The following is a 21345-nucleotide window of genomic DNA, read 5'->3' as shown; positions in this document are numbered from 1 at the left end:
ATAACTTCATATTCTGAAACATCATGTAACTGGGAAACGTGGTCAACCTCATACTGGTATTTACTCACAGACGATTTGAATACCGTGTAACACACACATCTCTGAAGCAGGCAGTCATGAAGCCGTTATTAAGAGTCATTAATAACCATCTGATATTAGTTGTTTTTCAGGAAAGTCTACTCTTGCTACATTTGTGTTACAACTTTTACAGCACGTCACCATGATTGGCTGAATCCCCAGGTTTCTTCTCTTCTCCTGGCAGGAGACCAAGGTGCAGGCACATGACTCAATCTACCCACTATATGACCTTCCTGGGATGCAGCAGTGAACCATAGTCATTTCTAGGGCTGTGTGCAATATTTTTAGAGTCGTGTGCAAAAACTCATTCACTAAAATTATGTGGACTGTGCACATATCACAAAACTGAAGATACTCCCCTCGCTGTTCATGCGTATGTATGTCCCTCCCTATAAAAGGAGCAGATCTGCCCTGGTTCAGGGAGCTGGCAGCCTTAGGTCACCAGACCCTGCCCGTCTCCCAGTTTGCAAACTGTGAATAAACCTTTCTGTTCTTCCAACCCTGCGTCTGGCTGGCTTCAATTCGCTAGTCTGCTTGACAAGAACCTATTAGTTGATGGCTTCACCTCTGTATCTGCTTTATTGTCACCATGGAGCAAATTTTGTTTTAGGAAAAAACTGTCTTTTCTCAAACCTGGATCCCAGGATCACATATTCTTGAAATTCCATGAATTTTCAATGAGAATATTTAAATACCGTATTTTCATTGAGAAGATATTTTAAAAATTGGTAAAAAAAAAAAAAATTTTTTTTTTTAATCATCTGACTTCCAGGAGCTTTCAACCCTCACATTTGCAGTTATAGCTTTGCTGGCTTACGAGGAGTACAACTTTGACATGGGTTAATAAGAATGGATGCTGATTTAATATGTAAATGAGAATTTGGACTGCTGATTTAACAGGTAAATAACAATTTGGGCTAAGTGAAGTTCAGATGGCATCCTGTACAAATAGAGGCTTGTAGTGACAGCAAGAAGGAAAAGTTTGGGAGAAGGGTGTCCTTATCTGGCGCAGGTAGCCAAGTACACAAAACGCACACGCATGCTCTCTGACGGCACCACATTCACGTTGCAAGATGAGATTTAGTCTCAGCAAAACATGTCCCGTTACTGTAATGATTTTGACTCTAACTGGCGTCGCATGTATATAAACATAAGCAAACCTAGTTTTATATTTGAAGCTATTTAAGCAACACTATAATAAAAATATTTTGGGTCAATACAGGGTATCCATATTAATTTTTTTCCCTTTCTCATTTATTACTCAAGTACGGTAAATACCGGAATAGATCATTAAGTTATACTGAGCAGCAATTTCTCTATCATTAGACAACAATGTATGTATTCATTTGTGATTAATAGTACAATTTAATTTAATATTTGTTTACAAAAGAGAAACTTCAGAATCCCCTTTGGGTAAAGGAGGGATAAATGTGTGTGTGTGTGTGTGTGTGTATACACGCACATATGTATATATATACACACACACATATATATGAATATGTAAATATATATGATATTTTTCCTTACAACTCCTAGTGAGAGAATTCAGTGTTGCTACAACCAACCTTAGAAACCCTATGGGGCACCTCTATTCTGTCCTATAGGGTCGCTATGAGTCAGAATCGACTCAACAGCAATGGGTTTGGTTTTTGGTATGACTGGGGAACTCTACAACTAATTTCTAACATCAAAGAAGTAACTAATTCTGTGGTCATGAATTGTGAAAGCCAATTCAACCTGAATTAATTTCACAAAAATTACTAGATGAAAGAAACATAACTTCAGCTTAATGTGTTGTTCGTTTATAAACTACTTACCGGGATTTATAGTAGAACCAAAGCTGAACATAGGTTGTTACGAGGTAAATACGTTGTCCATCTCCCACTTTGCATTCCAAAGCAAATACATGAACGTTCTTTGTAAAATCAAAAATAATATTCAAAAACTTCACAAAATGCAAACTAAATTCAATTATGGCTATTAAATGTTCGTAGAGAATTTAACCCTCCAAGTTTTAGAAAACTGGAATTTGAACTTCGTATTATTAAAATCAAGAAAAATAATTATTAGATCTATGCCAATCAAAATCTAATTACCTGTATTTATTTTTTGATTAATCAATTAATACATGTACAAGGTAGAAACAATTAGAATATCCAGATTTAAAAAAAAAAAAGGATTAAAAACCACCCTTAATTCTATCATTACAGTTTGACTTCCTATCACAGGTTTTTGTTTGCTAATTTATGAAATTAATTTTTCAAAACCACCTAAACATTATTATATATGATTTGGGCTAAGATTAATTAATAAAGTCTCTAGAACAGGGGAAACATCTAGCTCAATTGGTTTAACATAGTTTATGAAGAAAATATTCTACATTCTACTTTGGTGAGTAGCATCTGGGGTCTTAAAAGCTAGCGAGTGGCCAGCTAAGATAATCCACTGGTCGCACCCCATCTGGAGCAAGAGAGAACAAAGAAAACCAAAGACACAAGGAAAATATTAGTCCAAAGGACTGATGGACCACAACTACCACAACCTCCACCAGACTGAGTCCAGCACAGCTGCATGGTGCCCAGCTACCACCACCAACTGCTCTGACAGGGATCACAATAGAGGGTTCTGGACAGAGCTGGAGAAAAATGTACAGCAAATGTCTAACTCACAAAATAAGACCACACTTACTGGTCTGACAGAGACTGGAGAAACCCCAAGAGTGTAACTCTGGATACCAGTTTAACTCAGTACTGAAGTCATTCCCAAGGTTCTGCCTTCAGCCAAAGACAGAAACAAAACAACACTAAAGGGGTATGCCAGTCCAGGGGCAAGGATGAGAAGGCAAGAGGAGACAGGAAAGCTGGTAACAGGGAACCCAAGGTTGAGAAGGGGGAGAGTAGACATGTTATGGGGTTGGCAACCAATGTCACAAAACCATGTATAGTAACTGTCTAATAAGAAATTAATGTGTTCTGTAAACCTTCACCCAAAGCACAAAAAAAAAAGTATTCTAAGTTCATTAAGAAAAAAAAATTCTCTAGTACATATAAAAATTTTTGTGGGAACAAATTTTTAAGGCTAATCACTGTGGTATTTGATTAAACCTAACTTTATGTCTGCTGTCATAAAGACTGTCTTGAAATAAAGGAATATACACATAAGTTCCTTTTGTTTCCATTTAGCTAAAGGTAGCTGCGGAGCCTACAGAGGAACTAAACTTTCATTTGCATATGAGTAAGGAGCCATAGGAGGACTCAGTTAACCTGATTCTGTTAAAAATGTTTTTGAGGTAAGTTATATTGACTAGTAATTGGAAAGCCCAGTGATCATACCATTGCATGTTTTATTAAATACAAGTTAAAATGAATCAGCCTTCTGTTAATCTTTTAAATTCTGATGCCTGAATTTACAAAATGAGTAAAGAAGGTTTTTCTTATATTTCCTAAACTTTAGAGTGAGCTTCTCTTTACTACGGAAAGAGGGTGCCCCTCCTAAAAAGCTTATAGCACTTTTAACTTTTATGACTTCTATGATCTAAGGGGAAACCCTTGTGACTTAGTGGTGAAGTGCTACGGCTGTTAACCAAGAGGTTGGCAATTTGAATCCGCCAGGCGCTCCTTGGAAACTCTACGGGGCACTTCTACTCTGTCCTATAGGGTTGCTATGAGTCGCAATCAACTTGACGGCAGTGGGTTTGGTTTTCTTTTATGATCAGAGGTAGAGCATATTTATATTAGATTTCACATATTCACCTCATTTTTTCATTTTTCCTCTTTACGTTCTCCACGGTGCCCAGCAAAGGACGCACGATACACATCTGTTGCTTTGTTTATTAATTGTTTTGTGAGGCTGGGTTGTAGCATGCACTTCTTGCTCTCACTTACCTACTGTGCAGGCAATTGCCAGGATAAATCCACTCTACTACGCCAAAGCACAAAAGGAGGCAGCAGGAAAGAAAGGGCAAGTCTGCTTTGGCATTTTGATTTAAGTTCTAGGCCTTATTCTAAGCTCATGAGGTTTGAGGCATTTTTGTTTCCTTTATCTCTTAAATTCAACTCTCCTGTCTCTTCTTTCTAAAAATCTCACACTCCATTCATTTATTTCCTCATATTTCTGTATTTTTTAAATTTTATTGACAGCAATTTCATTCTATTATCTTTCAGCCCATGAATATGACCACCCTTCCTCAAAACACAGCTTCACTTAAATGTCATTACAAATATTCAGTTAAACCTCATTGTTGTTGAGTTGATTCCAACTCACAGTGACCCTATAGGACAGAGTAGAACTGTCCCACAGGGTTTCCAAGGCTCTAAATCTTTAGAGAAGCAGACTGCCACATCTTTCTCTCGAGGAACAGCTGGTAGGTTCGAATCACCGATCCTTAGGTTAGCAGCTGAGCACTTAACCACTGTGCCCTGCTAGGGCTCCTTTATAAACTAATTGGTACTACATATAGCATTCTTTTCCATTATTAATATAAACTAAATGGTTTATGATTCTGAGATATTATTCCTAAATCTTGTGATACCAAGAATTCTCTTGGTATAATATGTGACCTAAGATGAAGACAAGTCAGATTTTTTACAAATCTTGGTATAAACAAAAACCAAACCTGTTGCCGTGGAGTCAATTCTGACTCATAGTAAACCTACAGGACAGATTAGAACTGCCCTATAGTGTTTCCAAGGAGTGGCTGGTGGATTCGAACTGCCGACCTTTTGGTTAGCAGCCAAGTGCTTAACCACTATGCCACCAGGGCTCTGTAGCTCTTAAGAAAAAAAAAAGGAAGGAGACGAGATAGTTACCTCTTTACAGCTTTTAACAAAATTAAAAGCTTGAGTTTGTCGATAAAACAGTTTCCAAATAGAAGGCGGTTCTTCCGGTTTGGATAACCTTGGCCTATACACTGAGGACAAAGGTTTCCTCTCATAATGGGAAGCTCGTTCTTCAATTTGCTTCAGTTTTGCTTCCCATTTTCTCTTCATTGGTTCAGAAGCACAGAAAGAACCAATCCTAGTTCACGCAGGATTTCTATCAATCACTACTAAAACAAAAAAATACAAAAAAGGATTATCAATTTGTTTTGAATATATTTTGTCTGGTAAAATTTCAAAACTCATCTCCTAAAGCTTATTTTGCATCACATATTTTATTTTTTGCATAAAATTTTACTGTGGAAAGAGAAAAGGGCTAGTGCTATGGATTGAATTGTGTGCCCCCAAAATAAGTGTTGGAATCTTACCCCTATACCTATGGATGTCAACAATTTCATATTACTTGGATCCACAATCAATGCCCACGGCAGCAGCAGTCAGGAAATCAAATGAGATACTGCATTGGGCAAACCTGCTGTAAGAGACCTCTTTAAAGTGTTCAAAAGCAAAGATGTCCCTTTAAGGACTAAGGTGCGCCTGATCCAAGTCATGATATTTTCAAATGCCTCCTATGCATGCGAAAGCTGAACAATGAATAAGGAAGACCAAAGAAAAATTGATGTCTTTGAATTATGTTGTTAGCAAATAATATTGAATACACCATGGACTGCAATAGAACCTGTTGCAAAGGACCTCTTTAAAGTGTTGAAAAGCAAAGATGTTGCCTTGAAGACTAAGGTGTGCCTGACCCAAGCCATGGTATTTTTCAATCACATCATATGCATGCAAAAGCTGGGCAATGAATAAGGAGACCGAAGAAGAACTAATGCCTCTGAATTGTGGTGCTGGCGAAGAATATTGACTATTCCATGGACTGCCAAAAGTACGAATAAATCTGTCTTGGAAGAAGTACAACCAGGATGGCGAGACTACATCTTACACACTTTGGACATATTGTCAGGAGGGATCAGTTCCTCAAGAAGGACATCATACTTGGTAAACTACGGGGTCAGGAGAAAAGAGGAAGACCCTCAATGAGATGGAATGACACAGTGACTACAGTAATGGGCTCAAGCATAACAACGATTGTAAGGATGGTGCAGGACTGGGCAGTGTTTCGTTCTGTGGTACACAGGGTCGCTATGAGTCGGGACCGACTCGATGGCACCTAACAACAACAACAACATGGACTGCAAGAAGAATGAACAAGTCTGTCTTGGAGGAAGTACAGCCGGATTGCTCCCTGGAAGCAAAGATGGTAGGACTTTGTCTCAAGTACTTTGGGTCAGCAATAAAGAGGAAGATCCTCCACAAGATGAATTGACACAGTGTCTCTAACAATGCGCTTAAACACAGCAATGATTTTGAGGACCATGCAAGACCAGTGTGTCATTCTGTTGTACACTGGGTCACTACGAAGTAGGAAGCAACTTGATGGCACCTAACAACAACAAATACCTGTGGATATAATCCTACTTGGGAATAGAGTTTTCTTTGTTACGTAAAGAGGCCACATCACTGTAGGGTATGTCCTAAACCTAATCATTTCTGAGCTCAAAAGAACAGCACAGACGCAGAGACAAGACCCACAAGGAGGGGGAGACAGACTCCATGTGAAGATCATCAAGGAACACCGGGGCTACAGAAGCTAAAACAGGACCGTCCCCCAGAACCAAAAGAGAGAGAGAACCTTCCCTTTACAGCTGGTGTCCTGAATTCGGACTTCCAGCCTCTTAAACTGTGACAAAATAAATTTCCGTTCTTTAAAACCACCCACTCGTGGTATTTTTGTTACAGCAGCACTAGGAAACTAAGATACCTGGTTATCAGATATCCTTACATTCTGGCTCTTCCATCTAAACAGTGCTATGATTTTGGACAGGTTAATGAAGTGCCCTGGGTCTTAGCTTCAACAACTGCAAAATGGGAATCAGCATCATCTTAAATAATTCATATAGTTACCCTGAGGATAAGCGTGATAGGATATAGAGAAATTCTCCATAAATTACAAAGTCTTACGTAAATATAGGTACTCTTTGTATCACTATGACTTTTCTTACAATCATTTTATTTAATCAAGTGCTATCTACCTGGCCCAGCATGGTGCTACCACCTTGGACGCCATTTCTGTGCTATCACTGTCCAGTGTAAAATCCATTTCCAGGTACAACTGTGCAGGTCTTAGTTCCTTTTTCTTTGTTTCTATCCAGTGTTCCCTCTTCTCTGTCAATACAACTTTAAATTGGGAGGATAACTTACTGTATGAACAGAAATTACAATATTTGCTAGATTTTGCTTTGGATGTCTATGGTAATGGATGATTTCTGTTCCCATATGATTTCTGTTCCCAAGGTGAGGGGCTAGGCAATATATTCCTACTTTAGGATTATGGTTTGCTTACAAAGGAAAGAGAAGAGGTTTTTAGAAGGCATGGGGAAGGACTTCCACTGTGGATTCAAGGTAGCCATAAATTCTCTGCTATCCCTCCTATCACGAGAGGCTGCCTAAGGCCACCCTCACACTGGCTCTGGGCGTGGCCGCGTGATTTGATGAGCCAACCAGAAGTTGGCAAATGTGAACCTAGCAGTGGTTTAACAAGCGTAATTGTAAGAAAAAGTTAATTTGTTGCTTTTTTTAAGCCAGTAAGTTTTGGGCTGTTTTTCACACAGAAATAATTGATAGTCTTCCTTTTCACTGATAGCACCATGAGGCAGTCTGACTCTGTTATATGGGGTTGCTATGAGTCAGAATTGACTCTAGGGCATACAACAACATGTCATAATTTAGAAGTCCCTGGGTGTCGAAATTGGTTAAATGCTAGACTACTAGCCGAAAGACAGGCAGTTAAAACCCACCCAGGGGTGCCTTGGAAGACAGGTCTAGTGATTTGCTTCTGGTAAGTTACAAGCTTGAAAACCCTACGGAACAGGTCTACTCTGCCCACATGGGTCACCATGAGTTGGAATTGACCCCACGGCAACTAACAACAAGAATGCCATGATTTATCTATGGGGAAACTGATAGATTACTATTTTTTAAAAGTGACATAATAATATACATCAAAGCTTTTGAGGGCAAATTCCTATGTACCTCTACCAATGCTTTTCTAGAACTTGTCTTATTAAGGGGATAGATATTGTCTTGAATTTTAGCAGAAAAGTTTGAGGCAACACCAAACTCACTGGTAAATGATATATTCCCTGGGAGGTAAACAGTATCACCTTAAAAGATTGAGAGGATAAGAATATCATGACATTGTTAGAAAAAAAGGGCATATTATCCATAAATTTCAAGTTTAATTTCAACTACAACAGACCTAAGAAAGATTATCCTCTCAAAGTCATATTTAATCCACATGGAAATTATAAATTATAAAAGAAGAAATAAAATTCTAAATGTATCATTTAGATATACCTGAGAAAAAAATAAAATTTCAGAGGATTGAGGCAATGGAGCAATTAAAAACAATTATTTTTCAATGTAAAATCACTTGATTCCTTATTGCTACGTAGATCTGATATTACTGTACTTCGCAGATACTGTGTTTTTCACCAATTGAAGGACTGTGGCAACACTATGTTGAGCAAGCTTTCGTACCATTTTTCCAACAGCATGTTCTCAATTTGTGTCTGTGTCACATTTTGGTAATTCTCACAATATTTCAAACTTTTTCATTACTATTATAGCTGTTATGGTAATCTGTGATCCGAGATCTTTTATGTTCCTATTGTTATAGTTTTGCGGCACCACAAACCACACCCATATATGACAATGAACTTAATTGATAAATATATGTATTCTGACTGCTCCCCATCTCCTGAGCTCTCCTTGGGCCTCCACATTCCCTGAGACAGAACAATATTGAAATTAGGCCAGTTAATAACTCTACAATGTCATCTACATGTTCAAGTGAAAGGAGGAGTCACACATTTCTCACTTTAACTCAAAAGCTAGAAATGATTAAGCTTAGTGAGGAAGGCATACCCAAAGCCTAGGTAGGTGGAAAGCTAGGCCTCTTGTGCCAAATAGTCAGCCAAGTTGTGAATGCAGAAGAAAAGTTCTTAGAGGAAATTAGAAGTGCTATTCCAGTGAACACATGAATAATAAGAAAGCAGAACAGCTTTATTATCGACACGGAGAAAGTTTCAGTGGTCTGGATAGAAGATCAAACCAGCCGCAACATTTCCTTTAGCCAAAACCTAATCCAGAGCAAGGCCCTAACTCTCTTCAACTCTGTGAAGGCTGAGAGAGGTGAGGAAGTCACAGACAAAGAATTTGAAGCGAAGTTGTTTCATGAGGTTTAAAGAAAGACGCCATCTCCATAACATAAAAGTTCAAGGTGAGGCAGCCAGTGCTCATGTAGAAGCTCCAGCAAGTTATCTAGAAGCTCTGGCTAAGACAATTGATGAAGACGCCTACACGAGACAACAGATCTTCAGTGAAGATGAAACAGCCTTATGCCGGAAGATGCCATCTGGGACTTCCAAAGCTAGATGAAGACGCCTACACGAGACAACAGATCTTCAGTGAAGATGAAACAGCCTTATGCCGGAAGATGCCATCTGGGACTTCCATAGCTAGATGAAGATGCCTACACGAGACAACAGATCTTCAATGAAGATGAAACAGCCTTATGCTGGAAGACGCCATCTGGGACTTCCACAGCTAGATGAAGACGCCTACACGAGACAACAGATCTTCAGTGAAGATGAAACAGCCTTATGCCGGAAGACGACATCTGGGACTTCCACAGCTAGATGAAGATGCCTACACGAGACAACAGATCTTCAGGGAAGATGAAACAGCCTTATGCCGGAAGACGCCATCTGGGACTTCCAAAGCTAGATGAAGACGCCTACACGAGACAACAGATCTTCAGGGAAGATGAAACAGCCTTATGCCGGAAGACACCATCTGGGACTTCCACAGCTAGATGAAGACGCCTACACGAGACAACAGATCTTCAGGGAAGATGAAACAGCCTTATGCCGGAAGACACCATCTGGGACTTCCACAGCTAGATGACAACAGATCTTCAGTGAAGATGAAACAGCCTTATGCCGGAAGACGACATCTGGGACTTCCACAGCTAGATGACAACAGATCTTCAGTGAAGATGAAACAGCCTTATGCCGGAAGACGCCATCTGGGACTTCCATAGCTAGATGAAGACGCCTACACGAGACAACAGATCTTCAGTGAAGATGAAACAGCCTTATGCCGGAAGACGCCATCTGGGACTTCCATAGCTAGATGAAGACGCCTACACGAGACAACAGATCTTCAGGGAAGATGAAACAGCCTTATGCCGGAAGACGCCATCTGTGACTTCCATAGCTAGATGAAGACGCCTACACGAGACAACAGATCTTCAATGAAGATGAAACAGCCTTATGCCGGAAGACGACATCTGGGACTTCCATAGCTAGATGACAACAGACCTTCAGTGAAGATGAAACAGCCTTATGCCGGAAGACGCCATCTGGGACTTCCAAAGCTAGATGAAGACGCCTACACGAGACAACAGATCTTCAGTGAAGATGAAACAGCCTTATGCCGGAAGATGCCATCTGGGACTTCCAAAGCTAGATGAAGACGCCTACACGAGACAACAGATCTTCAGTGAAGATGAAACAGCCTTATGCCGGAAGACGCCATCTGGGACTTCCATAGCTAGATGAAGACGCCTACACGAGACAACAGATCTTCAGGGAAGATGAAACAGCCTTATGCCGGAAGACGCCATCTGTGACTTCCATAGCTAGATGAAGACGCCTACACGAGACAACAGATCTTCAATGAAGATGAAACAGCCTTATGCCGGAAGACGACATCTGGGACTTCCATAGCTAGATGACAACAGACCTTCAGTGAAGATGAAACAGCCTTATGCCGGAAGACGCCATCTGGGACTTCCATAGCTAGATGAAGATGCCTACACGAGACAACAGATCTTCAATGAAGATGAAACAGCCTTATGCCGGAAGACGCCATCTGGGACTTCCATAGCTAGATGAAGACGCCTAGCACGAGACAACAGATCTTCAGTGAAGATGAAACAGCCTTATGCCGGAAGACGCCATCTGTGACGTCCATAGCTAGAGAGAAGCCAATGCCTGGCTTCAAAGCCTCACAGCACAGGCTGACTCTCTTGTTAGGGCCAAATACAGCTGGTGACTTTAAGTTGAAACCAACGATGACTTACCATTCGGAAAATCCTAGGGCCTTAAGAACTATGCTAAATTAAGCTGCCTATGCTCTATAAATGGAACAACAAAGCCTGCATGACAGCACATCTGTTTGCAACATGGTTTACTGAATATTTTAAGCCCATTGTTGAGACCTACTGCTCAGGAAAAAGGATTCCTTTCAAAATATTATTGCTCATTGACAACGCACCTGGTCACCCAAGAGCTCTGATGGAGATGTACAAGAAGATTAATGTTGTTTTCATGCCTGCTAACACAACATCTATTCTGCAGCCCAGGGATCAAGGACTAATTTTGACTTTCAAGTGTTATTATTTAAGAAATACATTTCATAAGGGTATAGTTGCCGTAGATAGTGATTTCTCTGGTGGATCTGGACAAAGGAAACAGAAAACCTTCTGGAAAGGATTCCCTGGTTTAGATGCCATTAAGAATATTCATGATTCATGGGAGGAGGTCAAAATACCAACATTAACAGGAGTTTGGAAGAAGTTGATTCCAACCCTCATGGATGACTTTGAGGGGTTCAAGACTTCAGTGGAGGAGGTAACTGGAGATGTAGAAATAGCAAGACAACTAGAATTAGAAGTGGAGCCTGAAGATGTAACTGAACTGCTGTAATCTCAGGAAAAAACTTTAACGGATGAGGAGTTGCTTCTTATGGATGAGCAAAGAAAGTGGTTTCTTGAGATGGAATCGACTCCTGGTGAAGACGCTATGAACACTGTGGAAATGACAACAAAGGATTTAGGATATTACATCAACTCAATTGATAAAGCAGTGTCAGGGTTTGAGAGGACTGACTCCAATTTTGGAAGAACTTCTACTGTGGCTAAAAACAGTGCTATCTTTCTTTTGGAAACCCTGGTGGCGTAGTGGTTAAGTGCTACGGCTGCTAACCAAAGGGTCAGCAGTTCGAATCCACCAGGCACTCCTTGGAAACTCTATGGGGCAGTTCTATTCTGTCCTATAGGGTCGCCATGAGTTGGAATCGACTCGACGGCACTGGGTTCTGGGTTCTGGTTCTGGTATCTTTCTTTTAAGATTGTGTATCAAAGCCTCTTTTCACATAAGGACCATTAACTATCTTGGATAACAGTCTCCAAGTTCCAAAGAAAAAGGGTATTCATTATACTTTAATAGTAGGCTTACATATTTCTTAAGATAGCACTAAAATATTTATTTAACCGTTTTTGATACTGATGTTACAACTAACTGTGACCAGGACAGAAAAAAGGCTGGCCAGCAAAGTAACCAAAAAACCCATTGGCATTGAGTCGATTCTGACTCATAGCCACCCTGTGGGACAGAGCAGAACCACCCCATACAGTTCCCAAGGAGCGCCTGGGGGATTCGAACTGCCGACATTTTTGGTTAGCAGTCGTAGCTCTTAACCACTACGCCATCAGGGTTTCCAGCCGGCAAAGTATGCTTGGCTTAATCCTTTTAGAGTGACTGTAGTGAAAGGACAGTGGAAACTGAAGAGAAGACCCAGACATTCCACCCAAGTAACCCTGGCTTCTCTGAGTTTTTGTCTAGTCTTGCGCAGTTATGATACCTGATGATATGATACCAATTTCCAAGAGCAGCTGGCTGGGGGAGCATTCTTCATGCTCACTGGCTTCTAGGGAGACAAGAAATCAGCTCTACCATGGATCTCCCTAGCCCAGCTCTTCCAGCTTCTTTCTTTTGCTTGTTTAGCCACTGGTCAATTCCTCTTCCTGAACTTTGACTTTTCTTTCTGCCCCGAAAATCGGCATTTTGTGTTTTCTGGCATTTATGTTTTAGTTGTAGTATTTAGAGATGTTTTCTTAATACAATCCCTGTCATGGATTGAATTATGTCCCCCTAAAAATATGTGTATCAATTTGGCTGGGCCATGATTTCTAGCATTGTGTAGTTGTCTTTCATTTTGTGATTGTAATTTTATGCTAAAGAGGATTAAGGGGGAATTGTAAAACCCTTACCCAGGTCACATCCCTGACCCAATTAAAGGGAGATTTCCTGGGGTGTGGCCTGTACTACCCTTTATCTTTCAAGAGATAAAAAGGAAAGGGAATCAAAGAGAGAGTGGGGGACCTCATACCACCCAGAAAGCAGTGATGGGAGCAGAGTGCATCCTTTGGACCTAGAGCCTCTGTGTGGAGAAGCTCCTAGTCCGGGGGAAGACTGATGAGAAGACTGACTGAGACAGAAAGACTTCCCCTGAAGCTGACACCCTGAATTTGGACTTTTTGCCTACTTTACTGTGAAGAAATAAATTTCTCTTTGTTAAAGCCATCCACTGGTGGTATTTCTGTTATAGCAGCACTAGATGACTAAGACAATCCCTGTCTGGCCTCTTAGAACATATTTATACTATTTCTCCCAGCAGTAAACTTTTCAGAGGAAAGTACATTACTTAAATTTGTTTATAGTAATATTGTACAAGTTTAATTTCTAGATGAATAATACCTTAAGAAATTACATATAAAAATTGTGTTTTCTTACCCTCCCTCCCCATATTACCTTGCCTGTCTATACTTGAACACAAAAAACTTACATTTAGATTTCCCCAAAATCTACTGTAAGAGATAAAAAAAAAAAAAATAGTTATATGTTGTTTATTTTTCCAGTTCCTCCTTTCTTTCCACAGGATCTCCCATCCAACCAGCACAACTCTGCCAGACTTATGTCACCCTTGAAACCATTTTCATAACTTTTCATATGCATACTCATTTATGATTCTTAGCATCAATAAATTCACAATACAGTTTACCTCGCAGAGTCTGGACTCATCTCCATAGTCTTGTCCTAAATAACTTACCCATTTTATTTCTCATTGCTCAGCCTTCTCACCAGAGGAATAATGGCCACTCCCTGCTCCCCGGCCCACTCCAAGAGTCCTCCTGCACCTGTTTCTCTCCTCTGGAATGCCCCACTGTGCCTTTCCTAGTCTTCTCTTTTAGGCATTTGAAGGCCCAGATCAAGTTGTGGCATCATTATGTCACCTCTGTAAGTGAAATCACTGGGCTTTGCCACAAGACATTGACTCCGCTCAGCCATTTTGCTATAATTAAGGTTTTGCTAATTCAAGTAAATTAGCATAACTTACATGAAAACAGACATCTGCAGCTGATGCTGTATTCGAAGCATCTTGTGAAGAAAGTTCTGCACAGGAAGGGGTTGTTCTGCACAGGAAGGGGTTTAGGCTTGGGTTAGAAGGGTTCATCCAACTATACTAGTTACCTCCTTGAAAGTTACTGTCATGTTGAATGAATCACTGCTTGGAGCGGGTCCTATCTTTCAGTTTTGTTGCAGCAGGAAAAAGGACTGCAAAACAGTGGTTCTCTCTCCGTTTCAGAGGAATAGAAAGAAAGAAAGAAAAAAAAAACAGGTGAACTGGAGTTGATCCTGACTCATGGTGACCCATGTGTGTGAAAGGGCCTAAATTTTATTCCTGGTATCTGAGTTTAACTTCCGTGACTGTCCTACTAGCAAAAGCAAACTACTTCACCTCCTGCAGGCCCAGTGGGGATTGGAATTCCTACGTCGAGGGGTTGTTGAAAGAATACAACTAAGAAAATATATAATGAAAATGTAAGAGCGTGGTATAAGCACTAAAATACGAGCACTAAAATATAATTACGCATATTTACGTACAGAATGCAACCCGTTGCCATGGAGTCAATTCCGACTCATAGCGACCCTATAGGACAGGGCAGAACTGCCCCATAGGGTTTTCATGTAGAGGCTGGGGGATCTGAACCGCCAACATTTGGGTTAGCAACCGAGCTCTTAACCACTGCGCCACCTGGGCTACAAGTACAGAATATAGTCCCTGACTTATACTGGAATAGGGTAAGTGCTGGGGCAGGATACTTCCTAAGATGGAGTCCCTGACTTGGCGTCAGGAAGTCATGAACCTCTTGAAATTTTATGCAGCATTCCATGCTCAAGTGTGTTGGTATATTCTTCCGGGAAAACGATTCATAGTTTGCATCCGGTTCGGAAATGAGTCCGCGACCCCAAATTGGCAGGAACCAGCAGGACAGTTAAGGCTTTCGATTTGGTTAAAGCTAACTGGAGGGTAGCAAAGGGAAGACATCAGATTATCAGAGGGGAAGAAGAATTACCAACCCGGGTGCCGACTTGCTCCCCTTCATCCCGGCTGTCGGACGCGGCGTCAGACCAGGTGTCGCCTCCCTTCTCTGCGCCTTGGCCGCGGCGCGGTGTGCAGGTCCCCAGTTCGTCGCCAGGACCCCGCGCTCGGGGCGGAAGGCCGCGGGTCGTCAGAGGAGCGCGGGCACCGCCCACAGTGGTGGGAAGGGGCCTTCAAACCCGGCGCGGGGCGGGAAGAGGAGCGCGCCCGGCCTATGGGGTGGCCACGGCGGCCCGGCCTATGGGGTGGCCACGGCGGTCCGCCCTGTGGGGTGGCGACGGCGGCCCGGCCTATGGGCGGTGCTAACGGGGGACGGCTTTGCCCCCCAGCTCACCCGTGCTGCCCGAGGGCGCTGCAAGTCCAACTAGGAGCGGCGCGGAGGTGCTGGCAGGAGTGTGGAGCTGTGGGGTGAGTGCAGTCGTGTCTCCTTACCGCCGCGGCGGGGTCCGCCCTGGGCCCGCTCCCCTCTTCTCCCGAGCCCGGCGTCTTCTCCGGGGACCTGCTGGGTCTGCAGCTGCTTCAGGGAGAAGGAGAAGATGGGCGAGGTCCGGACGGTGGATCCTTTGTCTTGGCACTGCCACGAGTGCAGAGCGAGCCCTGAAGCCCGGGGAGCGGAGGCCGGGCCGGGGGCGCCGAGGCCGGGGAGCGGAGGCCGGGCTGTGGGCGCCGAGGCCGGAGGATAGGAGGCCGGGCCGGGGACGCCGAGGCCGCGGAGCTGGAGGCCGGGCCGGAGACGCCGAGGCCGGGGAGCGGAGGCCGGGCCGGGAGCGGGAGGCCGGGCCAGGGACGCCGAGGCCGGGGAGCGGGAGGCCGGGCCGGGGACGCCGAGGCCGGGGAGCTGGAGGCCGGGCCGTGGCCGCCGAGGCCGGAGGATAGGAGGCCGGGCCGGGGGCTCTGAGGCCGGAGAATAGGAGGCTGGGCCGGGGGCTCTGAGACCGGGGAGCGGAGGCCGGGCCGGGGGCTCTGAGGCCGGGGAGCGGGAGGCCGGGTCGGAGACGCTGAGGCCGGGGAGCTGAAGGCCGGGCCAAGGGCGCCGAGACCGGAGGATAGGAGGCTGGGCTGGGGGCTCTGAGACCGGGGAGCGGAGGCCGAGGCCGGAGGATAGGAGGCTGGGCCGGGGGCTCTGAGGCCGGGGAGCGGGAGGCCGAGTCGGAGACGCTGAGGCCGGGGAACTGGAGGCCGGGCCGGGGGTTTCTGAGGCCGGAGAATAGGAGGCTGGGCCGGGGGCTCTGAGACCGGGGAGCGGAGGCCAGGCCGTGGGCGCCGAGGCCGGAGGATAGGAGGCCGGGCCGGCGGTTCCGAGGCCGGGGAGCTGAAGGCCGGGTCAAGGGCGCCGACCGGAGGATAGGAGGCTGGGCCGGGGAGCGGGAGGCCGGGTCGGAGACGCTGAGGCCGGGGAACTGGAGGCCGGGCCGGGGGCTCTGAGGCCAGGCCGGGGCCTCTGAGACCGGGGAGCGGAGGCCAGGCCGTGGGCGCCGAGGCCGGAGGATTGGAGGCCGGGCCGGCGGTTACGAGGCGGGGGAGCTGAAGGCCGGGTCAAGGGCGCCGAGGCCGGAGGATAGGAGGCTGGGCCGGGGGCTCTGAGGCCGGGGAGCGGGAGGCAGAGTCGGAGACGCTGAGGCCGGGGAACGGGAGGCCGGGCCGGGGGCTCTGAGGCCGGGGAGCTGGAGGCCGGGCCCGGGGCGCCGAAGAGTTGGGGGGCGCGGGGGGGGGGGGGCGCGGAATGCTGGCGAAATTGACCGCGGCGGAGACTGCAGGCTCAGGATTGGATGGGGGAGCACCGGAGCATAGGCGCCGGAAAATGGTGCCCCGAGGGCACGCGGCGGCCTAGGAGGAGACCGGGAGGCACTGGCTTTGGGGGCTGGTTCTCTATAGACGTGGGGTTGGTCCCTTCTGCTCTTCGTGTCTGGTTGCCTATGTGACTTAGTGGTGCCAGAGAGCTAATTTCAAACCTTAAACTTAAGCTGCGTTTCAGATCTGCAGATTTCCCAGAATCCTTCCTGTTGGTCCCTGTGACTCTGTATCCGTGGCCAAAATCACCTGAGATGGGCTTTGAAATCCCCTCAGGCCCTGTTGAATAAGAATGCCTTTCTCACACCAGTCACTATTTTTCAGTGGTTCTACTCACAAGCCTTTTTACTGGGACTCTCAAGCCTTATTCCCAAATTGCTACCTCTTTCCCTGTTCTCAGTAATCATCGAAGCCTGGAAACCGAATGTCAGTCTCCTTGACCACCTCTCCCTTACCCCACCCATTCCCCAGTCAGCCGCCCAGCCCTGTGGCACATCTCTCTACTTGATTTCTGCCGCCCTGGTGGCGCAGTAGTTAAGAGTTCGGCTGCTAACCAAAAGTTCAGCAGTTCAAATCCACCAGCTGCTCCTTGGAAATTATGGGGCAGCTCTGCTCTGTCCCATAGGGTCATTAGGACTCGACGGCAATGTTTTTGTTTTTGTTTTTCGCTTTGTTTAGTCTCTCACCTAGCTACAGCAGTCTCCTCACAGGTCTGCCCACTTCCAGACCCTTCCTGCCCCTTCACAGCACAAAGCCAGAGGGATCTTTACAAAATGAAAATCCAGATAGCTGTGCCTTTGCACTTAGAATAAATCCGGCCCTTTTAACCTAGTTAATAAGCCAAACTCCGATTGGTTCCCGCTACCCTCCCTTTCATTGTTGGTTATAGTAACACTGTCTCACTTTCTGCACAGCCATGCTCACCTTCATACCTGTTCTCTGCCTATCCCACTCACTATTGCTTGAGAAACACCTACTTATCCTTACGTTCTCATTAAACACTTAAAGATTAGGTCTCCCTGCTATGTGTTCCTTTTGCACCCTACTTTTCCTGTGGAGCCATGGTGGGGTAGTGGTTAAGAGTTTGGCTGCTAACCAAAAGGTCGGCGGTTTGAATCCACTAGCTGCTTCTTGGAAACCCTATGGGGTAGTTCTGCTCTGCCCTGTAGGGTTGCTATGAGTGGGAATGATGTTGATGGCAACGGGTTTGGTTTTTTGGGGTTTCCTAAGATTTTTTTAAGAGGTAAATGTAAAGCTCTATATGACGTGTTGTTTTTTTTTTCTCTGCATATTTTGTTCTTGCCTTCAAATACTGACTATAGAGCTTCTGAATTAGGGTAGAGTTGTTACCGCTGAGGGCACGGAGGCCCTTCAGACTCAATGGATCTTTGTCTTTCTCTTGTGAGAATACATAAAGGAGACAGTTTTGGGTTCAGCTGTATCTAACAGGTTTATTTTACTTGTGACAATTAAAAGGAGTCAGTGGGAGCTTATGCCGCTCCAAAAGACTGACTCAAAAAGGGAAGTGTGAGTGTTTATATGGGCTGGGATGGGGACAGTAGAGCAATGAATATTCAGTGGGTTTCTTTGAAGGGGCGGGTCCCCCTTGGAATGGCAGTGCATACTAATTAGAGGGCGCTTGCATCTGGAATCCAAGATGGAACCTGCTGATATTCAAGCTGGAGCTCTCTCGGCAGCCCTTGGCATCACTTAATATGGGATATAGTGCAGGCACACTGATCTGCACTACATCGCCCCCTTGAGGAGGCAGGGAAGGTCAAACAACGTCACACTTTGTCCTTCTGTGCATGTGGAGCCTGTAAAGGGGGAAGGGACTAAAAAAAAAAAAAAAACTAAGAAGGAAGTAGTAATTCAGTGTCCTTTTAACCTTATCTCCTGTTTACAGGATGTGGCTCCTATTTACCCAACTTCCAGGTGGTAACCTTTCAACAGCTCTTCTATTCCGCCAGCACAGTTAACCCTATCTGTTTCAGAGTAAGATGAGGTTGAGGAGCCCTGGTGGTGCAGTGGTTAAGTGCTCGACTGCTAACCAACCGAATGTTCAGCAGTTTGAAGCCACCAGCTGCTCTGTGGGAGGAAAGACCTGGCAATCTGCTTCTGTAAAGATTAAACCCATTGTCCCTGTAGGACAGAGTAGACCTGCCCTATCGTAGGCTTTCCAAGGCCTTAATCTTTACAGAAGCAGACTGCCACATCTTTCTCCTGCAGAGCCACTGGGTGGGTTTGAACTGCTGGCCTTTCAGTTTGCAGCTCAGTGCTTAACCACTGCACCACCAAGGCTCATTGGAACTGTCTGCAAAGATTACAGCCTAGGAAACCTGACGGGGCAGCTCTCCTCTGCCATATAAGGTCGCTGTGAGTTGGACTTGACAGCACACATCAAGAGCAAGATGAAGTTATCTGATATGTACCATCTGGAATCTGCCCTGTTGAGTCACTTTTGAATACTGAGTGAACATTGATAGCAGCCCCGAATGAGGACACTTTGTTTCATCCATTACTTTATATATACTCTGAGTGTAATACAGTGCTCTACAAACAGTAGGTGTTAAGTAAGTTATTATGGCATGAATGTTGAATGAATAAATGTTATTAACTCTGACTTTTTGCAGTTTCAAGCCACCGCTGGCAAGCAGGATGTTTTTAATCAGATGGTCGTAAACCTGAATCTGATTCTACAGAGCAGTGTTTCTCAATGAGGGGCGGGGAGGGCATTACAGGTTATCTGTAACTTTTACAAAAGGCATCCAGGATCCTTCATTCTACATTTCTTTCATACAAAATATTTAGAGCTGCAAAGACCTTCCCTCTTTCCTCCTTGCACAATGCAAATACTGTGTTCTTTGACTTGTTGCAGCATAAACTCAGGGCCTTGGAATAGTGGAGAGCACTCTAGCTTGTCTTCCTGGTCCCGTGGCTTACACAGGAGAAAAGAAAGGAATGGTTTTAGCTGTTCTTCTGGCACAACTGAACTTACTTTATTTTCTGTTTAATTTTTCTGGTCTATTTACATGATTTCACCTTAATTACATAGAGATTGACTTCACCAGACCCAATAGCAATATCCAGTTTGATAATTCTTGTAAGTTCCAAAAGAAATTCAGAGACCACCTTGGAGAAAATTTTAATAAAATGTCTACTACAATACACCTAAATCTTTTCTTATCCTAACTATTGTGAAAAGGATGCTTTCTCTCTCACTTACTAAATCTGGAAATGTGACTGCTTTTGAGACTTTGTCCTTTCTAACAGATAATAAATACAATCCTGGTATTTTTCAGGTTCCTAGACAAAGTGTAATCTCCCCAGAGGTCATACTAGAAAAGCTTTACCTTTCCTTCAGAGGAAAATGTTTTTGGTTGTTGCCATCGAGTCAGTGTTGACTCATGGTGACTCCCAAGTGTGCAGAATAGAACTGCTCCATAGGGTTTTCAAGGCTGTGACCTTTTGGAAGCACATCACCAGGCCATACTTCCAAGGTGCCTCTGGGTGGGTTTGAACTGCCAACCTTTCAGTTATTAGTGCAGTCTTAACTGTTGGTGTCACTCAGGGACTCCAGAGGCAAATAGAAATAAGAAAATATGTCTTAATTACTTTTACCAGATGCTTAACATGAAACCAGTTATTTTTCTTTTAGAAGTGAATTACCACTTACATTAGAAATCCATAACCACTGTTTCCATCTTCTTCGTTACTTGGAATAAGTGCAGTAGATGTTACTTCATTGTCTTAGAGCTTCTGAGGTTTTGGAATTTTGCTTCCTCTCTTGAGATTATATATAGTATTATCACTGCTATATGGTCTTAAGCAGTTAGGAATAGTGGCAGTCTTCCCGCTCGAGTCAGACAGTTCCTGGTTTGAATATTAGTTCTGTCACTTCAAAGCGTGGGCAAGTTGCTTAACTTCTGTGAGCCTCAGTCAAACTGTAAAATGGGGATCAATCATAATGCCTCAGAGTGTCGCTGGGAGGACTGCCTGGAAATACCTGTGTACCTTTTAGCTCAGGGTCTGGCCCATAAAAACCAACCGTAACACGAACTGTTAACACTTCACACACACTGAGTTCACATAGGGTTTGTTCCCTTTCTCTTTCTACCTGTTGTGTTAAATTTTTATTTATAAAAATTTTTTAAGTATTAATGGAGATAATTAAGAAATACGTGTCATTTTGAGATTAAAAAAAGCTTATACCAAAAAGAATTAGTCAATGTTCAACCATTTCACGAGG

General features: G+C 44.2%; 2 protein-coding genes across 12 annotated transcripts in view; one reads left to right on the top strand and one right to left on the bottom strand.

The window, feature by feature from the left end:
- Window positions 1-15538, bottom strand: part of PRIMPOL (primase and DNA directed polymerase) — a 46807-nt gene extending 31269 nt beyond the window's left edge. For 2 of the 10 annotated variants that reach the window (XM_049864867.1, XM_049864875.1), the window contains exons 1-3: window positions 14259-15535; window positions 4887-5125; window positions 1896-1993 (exon numbers count right to left, since the gene is read on the bottom strand). In XM_049864867.1, the coding sequence (XP_049720824.1) occupies window positions 1896-1993; window positions 4887-5066 (278 nt within the window). In that variant the 5' untranslated portion in view covers window positions 5067-5125; window positions 14259-15535. Of the gene's footprint in view, window positions 1-1895; window positions 1994-4886; window positions 5126-14258 lie in introns of all 10 variants that reach the window. The other 8 variants (XM_049864871.1, XM_049864873.1, XR_007514733.1 and 5 more) reach the window with 8 other exon arrangements.
- Window positions 15539-15586: 48 nt separating this feature from the next.
- The window catches only part of CASP3 (caspase 3), a 45795-nt gene continuing 40036 nt past the window's right edge, over window positions 15587-21345 (top strand). Inside the window, exon 1 of one of the 2 annotated variants that reach the window (XM_049864883.1) lies at window positions 15587-15713. The gene's annotated coding sequence lies outside the window, so the exon portion shown is untranslated. The remainder of the gene's footprint in view (window positions 15714-21345) is intronic. The other variant, XM_049864881.1, reaches the window with a different exon arrangement.

The sequence above is a fragment of the Elephas maximus genome, chromosome 21 (genome assembly GCF_024166365.1).
Source record: "Elephas maximus indicus isolate mEleMax1 chromosome 21, mEleMax1 primary haplotype, whole genome shotgun sequence".
NCBI lineage: Eukaryota > Metazoa > Chordata > Mammalia > Proboscidea > Elephantidae > Elephas > Elephas maximus.
Note: the sequence above shows the minus strand (reverse complement) of the source record. Positions and strands in the feature narration are given on the sequence as shown.